The 20967-nt window shown below is 39.1% G+C and overlaps 1 protein-coding gene across 5 annotated transcripts in view; it reads right to left on the reverse strand.

The window, feature by feature from the left end:
• The window catches only part of GPD2 (glycerol-3-phosphate dehydrogenase 2), a 151835-nt gene that overhangs the window by 100796 nt on the left and 30072 nt on the right, over positions 1–20967 (reverse strand). For 3 of the 5 annotated variants that reach the window (XM_033231439.1, XM_033231437.1, XM_033231441.1), the window contains one exon: positions 8840–8949. The exons of 1 other annotated variant lie outside the window; for it this stretch is intronic. In XM_033231439.1, coding sequence (XP_033087330.1) covers positions 8840–8941 — 102 coding nt within the window. In that variant the 5' untranslated portion in view covers positions 8942–8949. Of the gene's footprint in view, positions 1–8839; positions 8950–11426; positions 11541–20967 lie in introns of those variants that run through there. One more of the 5 variants, XM_033231438.1, reaches the window with a different exon arrangement.

The following is a 20967-nucleotide window of genomic DNA, read 5'->3' on the forward strand; positions in this document are numbered from 1 at the left end:
TAAGCCAGACACTGAAAGGCAAATACTATATGATCTCGCTTATATGTGAGAGTTAAAATAGTCAAACTCATAGAAGCAAAGAATAAAATAATGGGAAGCAGAGAATAAAATAATGGTAAGCAGAGGGTGGGCAGGTGGATGTTGAGCAAGGGGTACAGAGTTTCAGTTATGCTCAAGGAAATAATTGGATTTTTTTTGTTGTTGTTATTGTTGAGATGAAGTCTCACTGTGTTGCCCAGGCTGGAGTGCAGTGTTGCGATCTCGGCTCACTGCAACCTCCATTTCCCAGGTTCAAGTAATTCTCCTGTCTCAGCCTCCTTTGTAGCTGGGATTATAGGTGTCCACCACCATGCCTGGCTAATTTTTATATTTTTAGTAGAGATGGGGCTTTTCTATGTTGGTCAAGCTGGTCTCAAATTTCTGACTTCAGGTAATCTGCTGCCACAGCCTCCCAAAGTGCTGGGATTACAGGCATGAGCCACCATACCCAGCCATCAAGGGAAGAATTTTAAAAAGCAACATTATTCTGCCAACAACAGGTACAGGAAAAAAAAACAATAATAAAAACTATTTAGGAACATTCGTTTTTATAGCACTTCCTGAGGTTTCTTTAAAGAGAAAGACTGGGACTGGCCTCACGCCTGTAATCTCAGCTCTCTGGGAGACCGAGGCGGGCAGATAACCCTAGGTCAGATGTTCAAGACTAGCCTGGTCAACATGGCGAAATCCCGTCTCTACTAAAAAATACAAAAATTAGACGGATGTGGCAGTGGACGATTGTAATCCCAGCTACTTGGGGGACCGAGGCAGGAAGAATTGCTTGAACCTGGGAGACAGAGGTTGCAGTGAGCCAAGATCGCGCCATTGCACTCCAGCCTAGACACTGTCTCAAAAAAAAAGTGGCAGGGGGCGGGTGGTGGAAAGATTGCTTACAAACCTATGCAACATGCCTCTGTAGATAGAATATTGTTTACTCAGGGAGAGCAAGAAAATCTAGTAGCCTGAATTGACTTACAAAGTTAAAAGCCATCTGGTAATAAAAAAGAAAAAAAAAGAAAGCAAATGTGTCATGGGATAGTTTCAGCTACAGCTACATCAACACTCAGGAAGAGTTATACTGATTTCAAACCCACAGATCCTCCTTAGTTCAAGAACCTGAAGAATGTTTCTAATTGAGGTTAAATTATCAAAGATGTTAAGGGTGTTCAAAAGATAAAAAAATTGTTACCTTCAAACAAAGAAACTGCTGAAAAACAATGCTTAACTGGAATTTTTGTAATTTAAATTGTATATTTTTTTTCCTGCAGATGCCACAAGATTACATTGTTTCTTAACTGACATCATATCTTAGATACTATGCTTATGATTTTGATTTCTCTTTAATCAATACTCTTTTGAACTTCAAGTTTCTCTACCCTCTACCAGTTTATCTGTTTAGTCATCAAGATAAGCAAAAGTGTGCCAACCAAAAGTTCTGCTATGTTTTTTAAACTCTGATGTTACATCTTTCTATTATGCCTGACAAGGCTAGGTCTACTTCAAATGTTCATATCCTACCTCAGGGGAAGCGAAAGAAGGATAGCAGATGCTGAAGACCTGCTATGTGCTAGGTACTGTGATCACTGATTTGTATGTATTGACTTAGTGCTTGGCAGAGAAAAAAGCCTGTGAGTAAAGTGACATTATCCTTACTTTATGAAGAAATTGGAATTCTGAAAATTTGTATAACCTGCATACAACAGGGTCACCAAAACCCAGTCACACTCATATAACAGACACATTCAAGAGGCTAAATGTTGCTTTATTTGGGGTCTATTCAAATAAATCCTAAAGTAGATCTTATTTTGACTAGAGTTGATCATTCTTTTTTGTTATTTTTGGTTTTTTTGTTTTGTTTTGTTTTTTGCTTCTTGTCTAATCTTATCTTTTGCTACTGACTTTAAAACTTTTGAGTCATTGGTACTATTAATCAAAAAGCACTACTTTGTTAGAACTCTTACAAATAAGATATGGAGAGGGAGAGACTGAAATTACAAGTTAAAACAATGTTCTCAAAATTCCTGTTGATTTTAATTATCCATGCATCGCTTTGCCTCTCATTAGCATAAATATTTTTCCTCCTGGGTTTTGCTGACACTAACAAAGGTGGTATAGGCTTACCTGTATTTCAAATCACCTAACACATCACTGTTATCAGGGTTTTTTTTCATATTCCCTTAATTAACACATATAACGGAGTGAACTATAGTATTTCCTAAGCCACCCACAAGCATAGAGAATTGATGTCTCTTACAAAGTGAGAGGCCATTTTGCAAATCATGAAGATCCTGTCATCAACACCTATTACAATATCAACATGCTCGAACATCATGACTTTGGGAAAGAAGAAATAAATTTAATTGCATTCCATTTCAAGCTAAAATGATACATGAAAATTCAGATAACATCACTGACTTTGGGAAAGGAGAAATTAGTTTAATTGCATTCCATTTCAAGCTACAATGATACATGAAAATTCAGATTTACCTCCCCCCAAAAAAGTTAAGAGTTTTTTTCCCTAACATTACCTGTTTTTTAAAAAAATGTTTCACCACAGAATTCCAATAAATGGCATTGATATTAATTATCAAAGAGACTATATTCATGTAACTTTTTAGCAACATATCAGTTATATAAATCAAGTATGCCATAATTCATATAAGCCTACATAGAAAAAAAAAGAAAGAAAGAAACAGTGGGAAATTCAAGGAACTTCTTATAACAGAGAGGTTAAGTCAACAATTGGGGTTGATCTTCTTGCTCATCCTCAGATCAGGAAGCACGGAGAAAGGAAAACAGAAGAGTGTTGGTATACCTCTCTTTGAGTCATTCTCCTATAACCTAAAATGAAGGATATATACCATTTGCTACTAATTCCAAAAGTTTTAACAAAGTATTCCTGAATGCAAGGTCTCCAGTGACAAGAGCAACTTGCTTTCTGAGTACAACCACACTTTATATTCATATCTTTTCGGAATCTCATAAGAGGTAACACTTTTTGAAAGCTTCCTATGTTCCAGGAACTGTCCCAGGCTTCACTGCTTTTTAATAAACCTATGAAGGAAGTACCACTGTTATCCCTATTTTATAGAAGGGAGAAAATGAGGCTGCGAGAATTTAAGAAAATCACCTATAGTCACTTAGCTATTAAGATATAGAACTAGCTGTTTACAATAGCCAAGATATGGAATCAACCTAAATGTCCATCAACAGATGACTGGATACAGAAAATGTGGTATATGTATGCATGATGGAAAACTATTCAGTTATTAAAAAGAATGAAATAGGCCGGGCACAGGAGTTCAACACCAGCCTGAGCAATGTGGCAAGACCCCATCTCTATTAAAAAAAAAAAGAAAGAAAGAAAAAGAATGAAATCCTGTCATTTGCAACAACACGGATGAGCCTGGAGGACATTATGTTACGTGAAATAAGTCAGGCACAGAAAGATAAATACTTCATGTTCTCACTCATATCTATGGGCTAAAATAAATTGAGCTCATACAAATAGAGAGTAGAATTGTTAGTATTAAAAGCTGGAAAGGGGGTGGGGGAAGACAGGGAGAGGCTGGTTAATACACACACAGTTACAGCTAGATGGAATAAGTTCTAGGGCTTTGTAACACTATAGGCTGAATATGGTTAACAATAATTTAGTGTATATTTTCAAAAAGCTAGAAGAGAGGATTTTTAATGTTCACAAGACAAAGAAATGATCAATGTTTGAGGTGATGGATATGCTAATTACCTTGATTTGATCGTTACACGTTGTATACATGCACAGAAATATCATTGTGCATTCCATAAATATGCACAATTATGACATGTCGAATAAAAATAAAGGGATAAATATGTAAATAAATAAAGGTAAGGAAACATACCCAAAAGAAGAAAAGTACAGCTAGGTGTTCGATGCAGGCAGTCTGCAGAGACTGCTCCAAAGATCACGCTCTTGGCCTTTTTGTTCTGTTGCTTATGAATGGCACACCAATCAATGAGAATTTCTCACTTCCCTGATTCTAAGAAGATCATTCCTCTCATTAAAAAGAGACCTTGAGAGGAATGATCGTCTTAGAATCAGGGTGCCTGTAATCCCAGTTACTTGGGAGGCTGAGGTAGGAGAATCACTTGAACCCAGGAGGCGGAGGTTGCAATGAGCTGAGATCATGCCACTGCAGTTCAGCCTGGGCAACAAGAGTGAAACTCCATCTCAGGGAAAAAAAAAAAAAAAAGAGAGAGAGAAATCTTGATTTCCATATTCTGAGGCCCACTCCTTGCCTATTTATGGTGCAGGGGGGAAAAAAATGTTCACATCCGGGCTTTGAGAAAGCTCTCAGTGGTTCTCAAGTTTTACCTCGGCTCACAAAGCCACCACACCTTCAGACCAGGTCATGGAAGGAACAAACCTAGAATGTGTTATGTGAGCAAGACCACTCTTCTGACCTGAATAGATTTTTGTCATATCAACCACATCACTGGGGTTAAAGAAAAGCCCACATCATCACATAAATTTTTCCAGTTAGGACCTAGAAGGTATGAAATAAACGTTAACTTAAAAAAACAAGTTTTAAACAGTGCCGTTGGACTATAATGAAAAAAGACTAGGGTAGGCCTGTGTGAAATCCCTGTACTCCTTCCCACCCTATTCTTGCTTCATTCTCCCTGGCCACTCCCATCCCAAACTTCCCTTCTTCCTGAGGACTCCTCATGCAGCCCTGATTTTAATGCTGTCGACTTCTGTTGCTCAAGAAGGTTTACTTGTTCTAAAAGTATCCCATGAACCCTTTTCCTAATTTAAATTTTCCTCTTCATCTACTCCATTCTCCCACCAGCCTGGAATTAGAAAAAGGAGACTCCTCTATGAAGTGCTACTTCCTTTCACTAGACCTTAGACTAGATAAGATGACCTCCAAATTTCAACTAGAAGTTTATTATTAAACCAACCTATACTAAATAGTGAATCACAATCAACTTGATCTAAAAAATCTCCACACCACCAGAGAGGTGTCTGCTTGCTCCATTCCCAGTGGGGTTGGAGTTGGTTTCTTTGAGTGGTAAAATGCTTATATTGCAGTACTAAGAGTCTTGTTCCTTGGCATACGGCTGGTCTGGGGAGAAGAAAACTCAAGCTCCCTTTGTGGAAACTTTGTCACCTGCTTATGGGTGGAAAATCAAGAAAAAGGGACAAGAAAATGAAGAGGAAGCCACTTTAAGACCACGCTAAAAGCCCTCAGATGCTTAACTGAGGAAGGCCTGGAATGTGGATGTTATCTGTGGCCACAAACCTCCTTCACTGGAGGTGGACACAAGCAAAAGAAGTCAGCCAACCTTCATCTCCTTTCCTCATCAACTTCCTTGTTGGAATTGAAGATTTAGGCTGCCCAGCTCCAAAAGAATAATAATGATAATAATTGCCCTCTCCTTAGGCCATAACAACCCTCGCATTCCTCTATCTCTTCTAAATCTGACCTGTTTCCCTTAGAAAATAAAAATAATGAACTCTAGAGTTCACTTGGCTCAACAGTGGGCACTATTCATCATTGATAAACATAAGTAATAGCAATGTTAATAATCTGCTTGTATGGAAGAAAAGCCATACTATGCACTAAATTGAGACAAAAGCATCATTGCTACCACCTCTAACCCCTAACCTGCTCCCAGAAACACCAGTCTCCACAGAGGCCTCTATTCTTCCACCTACAGTGGTTCTGATTCAAGCAACTGCATTCAAGGTAAGTGAAACCACATCTTATTCAATTTCAATCTGTCTTATGTTTAATTAATTTTTAAAGAATATACAATCATTTTCTTTACAAATATAAGGTAATTTAACTATAGAATTGACTCAAAGGTTTTCAGGAGCTGACCTGGCACCTAAACACTCATAGCACTATCTCATCACCAAACATGTTTTAACAATGTACCAACTTTTATATTCAATCCATTTGTATTTAGAATATAGCCCTTGCTTGTATTTCAGGGAAGAAGCTTTGTCCTGGGAGTACCAAATGGGCACAAGCCAGGGGCCAGGAAGACAGAGCATGCAAGAACACAGCAAAATGTGCCAGAACCAAAGTCAATAGGCTGATCTCTAGGACATCAGGAACGTGGGGTTTCCAAACTAACTTATTCTTAATAAAAGGCAGTTTATCAGTTGGAATCTTCCTAGAAAACCAGAAAAAATATAAAAATACAGTAGGTAAATATATCTGTAACAAGCCAATACTTTAAGCATCATTCTGCAGAAAAATGGAGCATACCTAGTCACATTTAAGGCCCCAGCTTCTACAAACAAAAATGTAGCCAATTAATGTATCTCAAAGGGCAGATTTTTTTTGACTACTGAAGTCAGGAAAATTCCCCCCCAGAATGGCTCTGATTGGCAGATATTTTCTGAGAGAGGACAGCTGAGTTAATGGAGGCCTGTGGTCATTTTATGTCAATGGCTGGAATAGGTTGTTTCCTCTTCTCATTCTTGCTTTTATTTTTTATTTTTGCCAGTCCCTATGGCTACATCGCACCTGCTACCCCCCAAATACATGCTAATGGCAGTATCTTAAAGGGACAGGAATCACCAGAAAAGAAATGCATATAGTTGGATTTCTTATGCAACTCAATGATTGCATATGCCTGTAGTAATTTTTTTCAACAGAACTTGTCAGGTTAAAATTATAAATGACTTCAAGCTGCTGGTATCCATTTCATTTGGCTATTAGGGTGGTCAGGATATCTAACTTAGGAAAGATGAAATGACAAAATGTCCCAGGAATCAATAGGTCTTTATTTTGCCTTGATTTTACTGAATAAAATTCTCCTATAACTTGATGCTTGGGGCCAGAGTCTCTTCTGTTTATTCTATTCTTTAAGATCAATGATTAGAGAGAACTCAAACCAAAAAAAGGGATGAAACAGTGTTACCTAGGTACAAATTTAAGCTATAAACTCTGAAGTAGAACATGCTTACTGTGGTTACAAGATATAAACCATATATAAATTTAGCAACAACTCATCATATTAGATATCGTGACCTTTGGCATTGGCATTTTTCAGTATCGTTTCAGATAGCACTGGTAAAGATGGCAGAAGTAATCTAATCCCTTAATGCCCATGTCACAAACAGAAGTGCGCTTCTGAAATAGCCTCAGCAGAAGCCACATCTTTTCACACCTGCTTTTAAGGAACCAAGGCAATCTTTTAAAAGAAATAGTACATTGAGCATGATCAGTGGATGAGGAAGAGTTTCAATACCAAGTCAGTGAATTAACAACACCATTGTATGTATCAAAACTCCACTATGCACCTAATAAATATGTATAATGATTATGTGTCAATTAAAAAAATAAAAACTGCAACATACATGCATTGAGAGTGATGTCCTCACAGTTCAGAATGCAAAAGAAAGACTAACACTAATCAAAAGACTATTACTAATCAAAAGACTATTCAATATCACCCATCTTTAGCAGGAATCACATAAAAATTGGCTTGTTGGGTTTTTTAATGATAAGTCAGCAAACTAATTCTTCTTAATATGTGTTTTTATTTATTTATTTTATTGATTGATTGAGACAGGGTCTCACTTTGTCACCCAGGCTTAAGTACAGTGGCATGATCTCAGCTCACTACAGCCTCCACCTTCCAGGCTCAAGCAATCCTCCCACCTCAGCTTCCGGAGTAGCTGGGACTACAGGTGTACACCATCATGCCCGGCTATTTTTTGTATTTTTTTGTAGAGACAGGGTTTCACCATATTGTCCAGGCTGGTCTCAAACTTCTGGGCTCAAGGGATCTGTCTGCCCTGGCCTCCCAAAGTGCTGGGATTTCAGGTTTGTGCCAGTGAACCCGGCCACAATATGTGTTTTTAAAATGATCCTCATTCAGGATATGGGATTGCCAAGCAATGCGCCTGGCTCTGCCACCTTGTAGCACAAAGAAACAGAAACAAGAGGTATAAGACAAACCATGGCTTAAAGGCAGCCAAAAAATGTATAAAATGAATCACTCAGTTATAAATTGTTTACCAAATTCCTCCACCTTCATCTTTGAGAAAGAAATGCACTACACAGCTAGTACCACAAAATGTCCTAATGACATGGGAGAGGGGGAACAAGAGACTGATACTAACTACTAAGGTGGTTGCCAGCATTTCAAGCCTCAAAAAAGAACAAAGCCATTCAGCAAAATTATTTCCTGGCATCAATTTGAACTATGGGAAGTCACAGTTGTAAGGTAAAGGAAAAAAAAGAAAGAAAGAAAATACACTGAACACTTTATAATATTTGGAAACTTCTTACCAACCCTTATTTTCAGGGCTTTCCTCCATTAAAATTTTTACCTAATACAAAGTAATACTTCATAAGTAACTAAACCTTGAAGAAATAAAACCAGGATTCAGTTGGGCCTTTTCTTTTCCATTTCCTTTCTCAGCTGCCTGCCTTCTAATAAGACAAACTTTTGGCAGGAACATAGAAGGTATCCAGACATTTCAATGAATTAGACAAGGAAAGTCTAAATGAAGAAAACCCTGGCACTCATAAATGAAGCAGTCTTTTAAAAACCAAAGAGCCAAAACAGAGGCTAAATAATGCTTCCTGAAAAAGAAATTCACTTTTTAAAAAAGGAGATACACACAGTTCTCCAGGATCATTAAGGCACTGTTCTAAATTAGTATCTTTCAGATCAAACTGAGAAACTTCACAAGTATTTTCTAAACAAAACTGTTAGTGCACACACTCCCCATAGACAGTTCTTTAGCAGATTTAAGTTGCATACTGTAATCAACACAAGTACAGTTACTTACTTGTTTCCTTCTGTAATGAGCAAACTGAGAAAGTCCTAAAACAGTTGCAAGAGCACCTCCTCCAACAAGAATGGTCCCTTTCACTGCCTTTTGAAATGCCATTTCTTAGCCTACAAAGAAAAAAAAAGAAACAAAAAGAAGTTAATTGGGATGGTTATCGCATAACCATCCCAACAAGAAAAAGACACTGTGTAGATTATGAAACCATGTTAAACTAGAAAAGAAAACATAAAATAAGGAAACTACTAACAAACAAATGTGCATACTGCAACTCAAAAGAAACAGCCAAAAAATTCTAGACAAGGGAATTGATTACATAAAAGTTACTTTCTGATTCGACAGGAATTAAAGAAAGAAAAGCAAATTAAGAGACAACTGAGGATATTTAAACAGTATAAAGTCAAGAGAACTGTGAAAAGAAGTGTCACTGGGTATTTGACAAAACTGCATGCTATACTTGTAAATTTGTTCAACACCTAATCCTCTCCTCAAGGAGAACCAGCAGAAAGAAGTCTTGGGTCACTCAACAGGACAATAAACATCAGCCTGCTTCAGGTTATTTGGCAAGTGTTTAATTCAAATTGTGGTACAACTCCCTTCCCAAGTTTCTCCCTTTCAAATGAAGTTTTCACTACAGCCAAAAGCCAGCACAGGTATATTTCTATCATTGAAAGAGTCAGCTGGGCATGGTGGCTCACGCTCATAATCCTAGCACTTTAGGAGGCCGTGGGGGCGGGCGCCTATAATCCCAGCTACTCAGGAGGCTGAGGCAGGAGAATGGTCTGATCCCAAGAGACAGAGGTTGCAGTGAGCCGAGATCACGCCACTGCACTCCAGCCTGTGTGACAGAGCTAGACTCTGTCTCCAAAAAAAAAAAAAAGAAAAAAAGGAGTAGACTTTACAGATAAGAAGTCAGAGGTATTAACAACTTAATGCTTTCACAAACTGACCAATTTAACCTGCTGCAATTCCTTTCATTAGGGGAACTTAACAACAAAAAGAAAAGTTTTCTTCTAGCCAGAGTTGCATGACACCAACATTTTAAGAGAAAACCCTCCAGATCAAGCACTCACTGTATATTTGTGCTCGCTGTATTTATATTTTTTTCTTTCTCTCATTTTGTAGAGACAGTGTCTGGCTCTGTCACCCAGGCCAGAGTGCAATGGTTCAATCATAGCTAACTGTAAAATCAAACTCCTGGGCAAGTGATTCTCCCAAGTAGCTCATACTACCAAGTGCATGCCACCATGCATGGCTAATTTTTCCTTCTTTCTCTCCTTTCTTTTTCTCCTTCCTTCCTTCCTTCCTTCCTTCCTTCCTTTCTTTTCCTCCCTCCCTCCTTCCCTTCCTTCCTTCCTCTTTCTCTCTCTTTCTTTTTCTTTTTCTTTTTTTTTCTGTAGAGACAAAGTCTTGTTATGTGGCCCAAGCTGGCCTAAAGCAATCTCCTACCTTGACTTCCCGAAGTGCTAGTATTACAAACATGAGCCACCCTGCACTCGGCTCCACTAAATATTTCTCAAGTTCTGCGTTGTCTTAGCTCTTAACTTTCTTTCCTCTCACTTGTTTTCCACTACTGGACTGATAATGGAATTTTCTAAAGTTTTGTTGAGAACTTAAAAATTATTCTTTAGCCTGTAATCCCAGCACTTTGAGAGGCCGAGCCGGGCGGATCACGAGGTCAGGAGTTCGAGACCATCCTGGTGAACACGGTGAAACCCCGTCTCCACTAAAAAATACAAAAACTAGCCGGGCGAGGTGGCGGGCGCCTGTAGTCTCAGCTACTCGGGAGGCTGAGGCAGGAGAATGGCGTAAACCCAGGAGGCGGAGCTTGCAGTGAGCTGAGATCCGGCCACTGCACTCCAGCCTGGGTGACAGAGCAAGACTCTGTCTCAAAAAAAAAAAAAAAAATTATTCTTTAACTTTTTCAGAAACTAAAAAGATTGCATAAAAATGAAAATTCCACCAAAAATCCTTTTGTCTGCTTTTACTGTTAAACATAAAAAGATAACCCTGTGTGATCAACTAAAAAAATTTCTAGAGTTGAGTAATTTGACCTGCCTAAGACTTTCCATTCACAAAAGCAGGGAAACAGGGAAGCCACTACCCTATTTCCTTGTAGGGGTGGAGCACTGGCCTGTCTGGACAACATACCTTACATTCCACTGATACCTCCCAACTCAAGAAGATAATTTATTATGAAGGTAGTTTTAACTTAGGATACTAAAAAAAAGTATCTCAACAAAATTATGATACAGTTAAATATTTGGGTCCATATTGAATAAACTGTATCTATTATCATACTATCCTAAATAAAGAATTGCAATATAGTTGATTCTATAGAAAACTCATTTTAGGATACTATAAATTATATACTGATATGTGGTGGCATTTTTAAATTTTTTTTCTTCTGATCTCATTCTTCCTGACAAACTCCTAAATTCTAAAATTTGTCTTTTTAATTAAGATTTTTCCCAGGATTAGAGCCCAGGAGTTTGAGCTTGCCGTGAGTTGCAATTGTGCCACTGCACTCCAGCCTGGGAGAGAGAACAAGATCCTATCTCTAAAAAAAACCTGTAAAGATTCTTACCAGGAAAATATTTCACAGGTATATGTACTCTGCTGCTGGAGGTCTCTTCTTTACTGTCCCTTTCTATATCAACCATCTTCTCTTTCCCAAATTATGCAGGACAGTTGGTGTATGCTGGTGAGAGACCACCATTTATTATTCAGTCAACCCTAGGCAAAACCTTACATCCTAGGTTGCTGGGATAGTAAAAACCGTAGCTTAGCAGGTACCCAGTTGTCATAGCTCACTATCACCAATCAAGGTACTGCTGTAAACGTTCACATGGGTGCCTATCACACAACAATGGAAACCCTAGCAGCCAGATAGCATGCTATCTCAAGGTTAACTGGGTTCCTCTGACAACTGGAGACAGAGAATAAAGTCCTAGTTCTATTTACTATTTACCTTAAACAATGCACATGCCTGACTCATAGCAGCATGGTGGTCCCTAGGATATGAGCGTTGTGACTGATTGACTTATCACTGCTTCTGTCTTGTTGATAATGTCACTGCTGACCTCACAAAGGATACCACACATCAACATGGCCAACTGAGGAATGTTAAATATAACACAGTCAATGAAAATGTTTCATTCTCAGAGGTGTTCATTCAGCCAGTTAAGTTTGAAGCTAGTATTTCCAAATGAGTGGGTCCCTATGTTCCCTGCCTACCTGCTAGTATTGTTTTAATTTGATTTGTCAGAGACAAAAACTTGCAGAGGATATTTTCCTGCATTTTCCCAATGAGTCACTAATACTATCAAAAAACTACATTCTCCTATCATCTTGCAGAGTTAGCAATAATATCAACTATAATCAATAAAGAGTTTTCCTTTTTCAATAATTTCAAAAAGTAATGTATGCTTGGGGGCTCAGTATTTCTAATGTGATCAAATACTTCTGTATGGTCATTTGGCTAACTCAAAAACAAAGACAAGAATCAGTCAGTTTATTATTTATTATTTACTATTTACTAGGTAACAGGTACTGCGCTTTTAATTCTTTATACACATCAGCTCATTTCACACTCACAACATCTAATTTCATAAAAGGGGCAGTGGTAGTTCAGAGGAAATCGGGAATTTCCCCAAAGTCACTGCCTAGTAAGTGAGAAAACAAGATTGAGTTTATGTTCTTGACCCCTGAGTGGTTCTACCCTGCCTTTGGTCTCAAAAGGCAACTTCTCCCCAAAAGCTATACCATATTTTGTTGTCACTCCCAAAAGAAGGACCTATTCTCCAACAATCACCCAAATGTTCAGTCCCTTGGCATTTGGGTTAATCTCCAAGGCAATGAAGAAGTCTCTGGAAAAGTATCTACTAGTAATCTTCCTCCAAGTAATGTAAGAACTTTGTTGTAGGGCCGGGCACATTGGCTCACGTCTGTAATCCCAGCACTTTGGGAGGCCGAGGTGGGTGGATAATTTGAGGTCAGGAGTTCAAGACCAGTCTGGCCAACTTGCTGAAACCTTGCCTCTACTAAAAATACAAAAATTAGCCAGGTGGTTGAGGCACGCGCCTGTAATCCTAGTTACTCGGGAGCCTGAGGCAAGGGAATTCCTTGAGCCTGGGAGGCGGAGACTGCAGTGAGCCAAGATTGCAGCACTGCACTCCAGTCTGGGCAACAGAGTAAGATCCTGTCTCAAAAAATAAAAAATTTAAAAAAGAACTTTAATGCTGAAAGAATAAAATTTAGAATGATATGCTGTGTCCATATGCTGTGGACAACATGTACCCATTTACCATTGTAAGGAGAAACGTTTTCACAATGATTACAAACAAAAAAAAAAAGATTATTTCCTTCTAAGTAACAGTTTTACCAGAAAAGTAGCAAAGAAGGGGACCAAAAATATACACAAATCTTTACTAACTTCTGCAATAAATGTTCAAGGAAACCAGAGGGGAAAAAATATTTAAAAATAGAATTAGCTTATTTATCATAGCTTCAAATCCATGTTTTATGGCCTTTTAATTAAATCACATATATGCTGACTCAGGACTGGCTGCTGCATTGACACAGACCAGAGCTAGTGCTAATTCTTGCAAGGAGAACACCATTTGTTTAAGTAAAGCCTAAACAAATGGTGCTCAACTAAATATATCTGTGAGATTATCAACTAACTGCCCACAAGGAATTAATAATCTATTTGTAGGATTAAATATCAAAGTGTGTCTTGTAACTCTGAACTCTGTCTTATAACTAGTTGTGCTATACTGAGTGTTTTAAATAGCCTGATCAAAAAAAAAAAAAAAAGCAAAGTGCTATATCATTTTAATGTTGCAAGAAACTGACTCTGACTAAAAGAATTAAAGAAGGCTTCAGTGAAGATAGGATTTTGGAGAAGGGTATTGAAGGGGGAAAAAAAAGAATTTGGAGGGGAGTGAGTAGGGAACGTTATAGAGAAAGACAATTGGAGGAGAAAGAGGAGCATCATGGTACGTTCTAGGCATACAAGTAGTTATCTCGTTCAGCTGGAGATGATGTGCAGCTAGAAATGGGGTTTAAAAAAAAGTCCACGGGGCAAGAGAGAGGAAGACTGTGTATACATGAAGTAAGATATTTCTAGGATATCCTGTTGGCAATGGGGAGTAGAGGCTGTAGGGTAAGGAAGTAAGATGTTTTGTCTAATGCTCTGTAAAGACTACTCAAGTAGATTTTTGTGTTGAAGCTTACGAAAACAGAGAGACCAATTAGAGGGCAATGAAATAGATCCCGTGTGAGAGGAGAGCCTGGTTTAAGGCAACATTAAAGAGTGCAAATCTAGAGGCTGATGTTATGCAAAACTCTCTAAGGACTGCACTCAATTTAGAGAGCATGACAAGACCTGACAACCAATTACAGGAGGCAGCAGGAAGAGACTGAACACAGTAGGCGGTTTTAGTTCGGGCAGCTGGAAAATGGCCCCAACATTTCAATATTAAGATCTAGAAAGAGAAGCAGGCTTAAGGAAGAAGAGAAGCTCAGCTTGCAACTAAGAAAATTTGAGATCTTGACGGAACAACTACTCACAGAAAACAGCAAACAGATGGATATTTGGATCTAAAACTCCTAAGAGTAATAGGTACTTGGGAAACTTTTGCCTAAAACTGACAGATGTAATTGCTACATAATAAAATGTACTTACTGCTAGCAAACAAAAACTAAATTTGCCACTTCTCAAAGTTTGCTGACCCTTGTTTGTACCTGACTGCTGTAACTCATCTGGATCAGCTGAATTCTTAGATGTCCTTGTAGGGCATCCATTATAGACAGTGACTTTTAACAAAGAACAACTCCTCACATCCTACTTCATGTAAATCCCTGAGTGCACCCACCACTTCTGCCTCCTCCCATTCATAGGCAAGGCAACTATGCATAAGCAAATTTATTCCAGAACCAGATCGCACTTCCTGGTCTCTGAAATCTCTAAAAAGTACTCACTCTCCTCCTCATCTTCCTGTCTTATCTTCTCTCTTCCAGCAGCCTTACTTATCAAAATACAAATTTAGCACAAGTAAGAATCATGCAAATAGACTGGGCCAGTGGCTCATACCTGTAACCCCAGAAATTTGGGAGGCCAAGGCAGGAGGATTGTTTGATATCAGGAGTTCAAGACCAGCTTGGGCAACAAAGCAAGACTCCATCTCTATTTTAAAAATTAGCTGGGCATGATGGCGCACACCTCTAGTTTCAGCTATTCAAGAGGCCAAGGTGGGAGGAATCGTGTGCTCAGGAGGTCAAGGCTTCAGTGTGCCATGATCATACCACTGCACTCCAGCCTGGGTGACAGAGCAAAACCCTGTCTTAAAAAAAAAAAAAAAAAAAAAAAAATCAAATGTTGAAAAAGAGAATCCATGCAAATACATTTATCACTCCTCTGTGGAATAAGCCCTGGGTCCCTTTGTCAGAGGCGTGTGAACCAGAGGAACTCCATCTTGAATAGGAGCTGGGTAAAATAAGCCACCCCTTGTTTAGCATATAATCAAGAAAAAACCATAAAAACGGGCAACCAGCAGCCCTGTGTAGTCCTTCTTTTATTCCTTCACTTTCACTTTATAGACTCACCCTTAACTTTTTCTTGCGTGAGATCCAAGAACCCTCTCTAGGCATCTGGATGGGGACCCCTTTCCTGTAAAACCATTCTATTTACAAAAACTCTCCTATCTTTGTGGTTTCTTATATAGAAACCTCAATTGCCTTTCTAATCCCCATGCTCTCCATTAGTTTAAGGAAAAAATGGGAACTTCTCAGGGTTTTGATTCTTATACCAGCATAGAAGTAAGCATATTTCTCTGCATCCCTTACAAGCATGACCAGTGGCAGAGAGTACAGCTCAAACATCAATTACAGAAGAGTAATTTCAACAACAAGGCTTGGGGCATGTATTCTCCAGCAAGACATAAAGGCATCCCATATTGCATGCCCATGTTTATTGCAGCACTAGTCACAATAGCCAAGATTTTCAATCAGCCTAAGTGTCCATCAACAGACAAATGGATAATAAAAATGTAGTACATATACACAATGAAGTAGTATTCAGCCATAAAAAAGAATGAGATCAGGCCGGGCACAGTGGCTCACGCCTGTAATCCTAGCATTTTGGGATGCTACAGTGGGCAGATCACTTGAGGTCAGAAGTTTGAAACCAGCCTGGCCAACATGGTGAAACTCCATCTCTACTAAAAACACAAAAAAATTGTTTTTTTTTTGTGGTGGGCGCCTGTAATCCCAGCTACTCAGGAGGCTGAGACACGAGGAAAAATAACTTGAACCTGGGAGGCGGAGGTTGCAGTGAGCTGAGATCACACCACTGCACTCCAGCCTGGGCGACAGAGCGAGACTCCGTCTCAAAAAAGAAAAGAATGAGATCATTTCATTTGCAACAACACGGGTAAAACTGGAGGACATCATGTTAAGTGAAATCAGTAAGGCACGAAAGACAAATTTTGCATGTTCTCACTCATTTGTGGGAGCCAAAAATAAAAACAAATGAACTCATGGAGATAGTCAGAGAGTAGGATGGCTACCAAAGGTTGGAGATGGTAGTGAGGTTGGGGTGGGGATGGTTAATGAGTACAAAAACGTAGTTAGAATGAGTAAGATCTAGTATTTGACAGAACAGGGTGACTGCAGTCAACAATAACTTATTGTACATTTTAAAATAACTAAAAGAGTGTTTGTTGGAATGTTCATAACACAAAGAAATAACATGCTTAAGGTGATAGATACCCCACTTACCCTGATATTACTGTTACACATTGCAAGCCTGTAGCAAATTATCTCATGTACCCAAAAATATGTATACATACTATGTACCCAGAAAAATTAAAAAGAAAAAAGAAATTAAAAATAAACAAAAGCGATCCATGCTCTTCCAATCACCTACACTGAGAAATCCAGATGCACAATGCATTTCAAACATTAAATAAAAACCCCAAGATGTAACCTAGAGGTAGCCCTTTAATCAACTCAGCCCTTTACCTAAGCCTTTTGTGGTCCAAAGGTAGCAAATGCTCCTTATACTTCATCTGTGCAGCCACCCGCTCCTGTAGCTGTGCATGCAAAACCCACTCCTTCAACTATTTTGAGTCGTGTCACACTGTCACACCCATGGAAGGCACAACTCAGAGGGCCAGGCCTCACACTCGCATACGAATCCAGTGACTTATTGAAGAAAAGTGCATGAGTCTTACAAAATAAGCACATAGAACCTCATCAGAGAAGGTCCTAGCAACGGGTCTGTAATCATGGACAGCTTGACAGCAAGTCCATAGTAAAACAGAAGAAGGAGTGAGCTCAAAACCATCTTCTCTCCCAGCAGCACCGTTTTAACTATAAAAGTCAAGATCTCTTGGTGGCTTGAACTAGATGTGTTACAGCAAGCAAACCTTTTATTATTCCGATTAATGTGATAACAAATGTTTTGTACAGTCCCCTTGAAGGAGGTATCTCATAGTTCAGACACACCAAACATATGTTGATAAAGTGCTTATTCCGACAAGTAACAATCAAAGCACACCACGTACTACCCTTTCCCCAAGGTTTACTTTACCATGGGGATCATGACTAGCACTCTGCCTGCAAATGCATTCCCCCCAGCCAAGCAGAGAAGGACTTACACACATATATCTTACCCATGTGATTCCTACAGAAACACACAGAGAGCCCTCGAGTGTACTTTTTGAAAGCTGTTCAGACCTAAATGAACAAAATAGTCAAACAGAAGAGGCACATAGCCTGTTCTCTGGAAATAGAGAGGAGGTCTAGTCTGTAAACTGAAAGTGAATTATCCTTTTTTGTTGTTGCTTTTAAAAAGGATTTAGGCCAAGACTGGACAGGAAATTGACCCAAGGGTTCTTCATAAAAGACAATCCCTATGGAAAGAAGTGAATGTATCAAGTCCTAAGAAAACAAAAGATACTTTTATCCTTCCGTCACCTTCTTTAGCCTTTCCTCTATTATATCAAAAGCAAAAACACACAAACACAACAATAACAACTTATAGTTGTAAGGAATATATACACTGAACAGAATAGCAAATAACAAACAAAAGGGCTTTTCCGAAGTCACTGAGAAAACCATTATCCTGATAACGCAAGATAAATCAAAGAACCAAGTAAAGGTCAACAGAAATGTGTGAAACATAATTCTCAGGTTCTAAATACACAAAATTTTGGACTGTGGCGGAAGAAGCTAAAGCAACACACTCACACATTGCTGGGAAGGCATCCAGACTCTAGCTCTGTCCCTGACTTCCACGCCCTATCAAAAGGCCAGTCTGCTTCCAAGAAGGGCAGGTTCTTTCACCTCCAATCCATTTATCTCCCCAGGCAATTACTGCCAGAAGGGCCCGCCCCAAGAGAAAGTAAACAATTTGAACAGAGGAAGAGTATTTCCACAAAGAAGAATGAGAAAAAAAAAAAAAAAAAAATCAGGAAACAAAGAGAAAGTGAAAGAAAATAAACACTATATTTATACCAATTCACATAGTTTAAAGCTAGAAAATTATTTGTCTCCCTGGGTCACCTTTATGTCAGTTATATCATTTTAGAAGCAAACCCACAGCTATGGATGACTGAGAAAGAGGCTGGTCCAGGACCACTTCTCAGCCTCAAAGGAGGGCAGGAGCCTGGAAGCTTGACAGGAGAAGCTGGCTAAGAGAGGGGTTGAGCTGGTTTCAGGGGCAGAGTTCAAAAAATGCAAGTAAAAGGTACAAAAGAAGGAGAAAATAAGGTCAATAACTATTTAAAGTGAGCCAGTTAAAAGTCGCTGTTTATAAAAAGTTTATCTCAAACATTATTACATGGGGATTTCTGATGATGGGGGGGTTAAGTTTAATATATAATGTCATAACTGTTAATCGAGCATTTATTTCACAAAGTCCCCTAAAACAAAAAAGGATTGAAAGGGAGGGAGCCTTAGAGGAACACAAGGATATATGTTTGCACTCTAGTAGTGATGTATTATTTAAGACCCAATTTTTTATAAAATATATGCCATTTCCAAGGCAACTGCCATATAATATGCTTTCTAACATTTCTAAAATGCACACTGGAAATATAGTCACAAATTTGACCCTTTTTCTTTATTTCATGGGGCTCACTATAGAATTACAAGAAATCAATGAAGCTCATTATATGCATTAAATGCAAATAATCACAGCTTAATCCATAGTAGAATACTTTCTATTATGTTTGCTTTCCATACAATTGCTATAAAAGTCATAAAGAACTATAGTTAATGCATCCAAGTGAATTTGTATTCCATTGTAAATTCATTTTAAAATCAGTTAATATATATTCTATATCGCTCTAGATATATTCACGGATTTGTATTTAAAGTTGTACAATCCCTTGGTCGGGCGCGGTGGCTCACGTCTGTAATCCCAGCACTTTGGGAGGCCAAGGTGGGCGGGTCACGAGGTCAGGAGTTCGAGACCATCCTGGCTAACATGGTGAAACCCCCATCTCTACTAAAACTACAAAAAATTAGCTGGGCATGGTGGCATGAGCCTGTAGTCCCAGATACTCAGGAGGCTGAGGCAGGAGAATGGCATGAATCTGGGAGGCGGAGCTTGCAGTGAGCCAAGATTGCACCACTGCACTCCAGCCTGAGCGACAGAGCCAGACTCCGTCTCAAAAAAAAAAAAAAAGAAAAAGAAAAAAAAAGTTGTACAATCCCATCTTTAATATTCCATTAAAATATATTTCTGCCTTCTTTGCCTACCATATGCATAATTGAGGGTAACCCTGGGAGCCCCAAAATAAAATGTCCCTCCCAGGTGAAAACTTGAAGCATTCCTTCACAAAAATGCCAATGCCAATCCCTTATGAAAACACAAGTCAGGTTAAAGAACTGAGTAGATAACATGCCTAGTATGGAATTAAACAAACTTGCATTTATATATCAACTAACAAGAAATGGTTGACTTAGCATGAAAAAAAGATAGCACAACAGGAGAAAAAAACTTTAAATCTGCCTTGAGGAGGCAGGAATGTTATCAATGAAACACATTCACTGATAACACTCAAAAGAAGTTCATTAGTCAAACAGACCATACTAGTCCTGTGCTTCTTTCAGTCTTTCTGCCCCTTTACTAACCCTTTATTGGGTTAAGATAATGGTTGACATTCCTTTGGCAGCATAAACGCTCTTTTACATTTTACATGCTGTTACAGAATCTACTTCAGTAATCAAAACAAGAAAAAGGCCTGGAGTGGTGGGTGGCTAACATCTATAATCCCAGACTTTGAGAAACCCAGGCAGGAGGATCCCTTGAGGCCAGACGTTCAAGACCAGCCTGGGAAGTGAGACCCTGTCTCTACAAAAAAATATTTTTAATTAGCTGGGCGTGATGGCGCATGCCTGTAGTAGCAGTTACGCAGGAGACTGAAGTGGGAGGATTGTTTGAACCCAGGAATTCAAGGATGTAGTGAGCTGTGAGGGCACCACTGCACTCCAGCACAGGTAATAGAATGAGAGAAGGACGGAAGGAAGGAAGGAAGGAAGGAAGGAAGGAAGGAAGGAAGGAAGGGAGGGAGGGAGGCAGGGAGGGAGGCCTTTACCTTGCTAGAAAATAAGCTGCGGCCGGGCGCGGTGGCTCAAGCCTGTAATCCCAGCACTTTGGGAGGCCGAGACGGGCGGATCACGAGGTCAGGAGATCGAAACCATCCTGGCTAACACGGTGAAACCCCGTCTCTACTAAAAAAATACAAAAAACTAGCCGGGCGAGGTGGCGGGCGCCTGTAGTCCCAGCTACTCCGGAGGCTGAGGCAAGAGAATGGCGGGAACCCAGGAGGCGGAGCTTACAGTGAGCTGAGATCCGGCCACTGCACTCCAGCCCGGGTAACAGAGCCAGACTCCGTCTCAAAAAAAAAAAAAAAAAAAAAAAAAAAAGAAAATAAGCTGCAAATCAGAGTTTTAAATGTCTGTCTTAAGATTAAAACATATCAAGCCTTCCCTCAAAATTTATTAAAACTAACAAAGATTTACAGAGTAATGACAATCATGGCTGTTGAATACATACTGTAAAATGTTTTGCAAGAAAACAAAGTCCAGGCCGGGCATGGTGGCTCATGCCTATA

Source organism: Trachypithecus francoisi, unplaced genomic scaffold (assembly GCF_009764315.1).
Source record: "Trachypithecus francoisi isolate TF-2019V2 unplaced genomic scaffold, Tfra_2.0 Lachesis_group13, whole genome shotgun sequence".
Lineage (NCBI taxonomy): Eukaryota > Metazoa > Chordata > Mammalia > Primates > Cercopithecidae > Trachypithecus > Trachypithecus francoisi.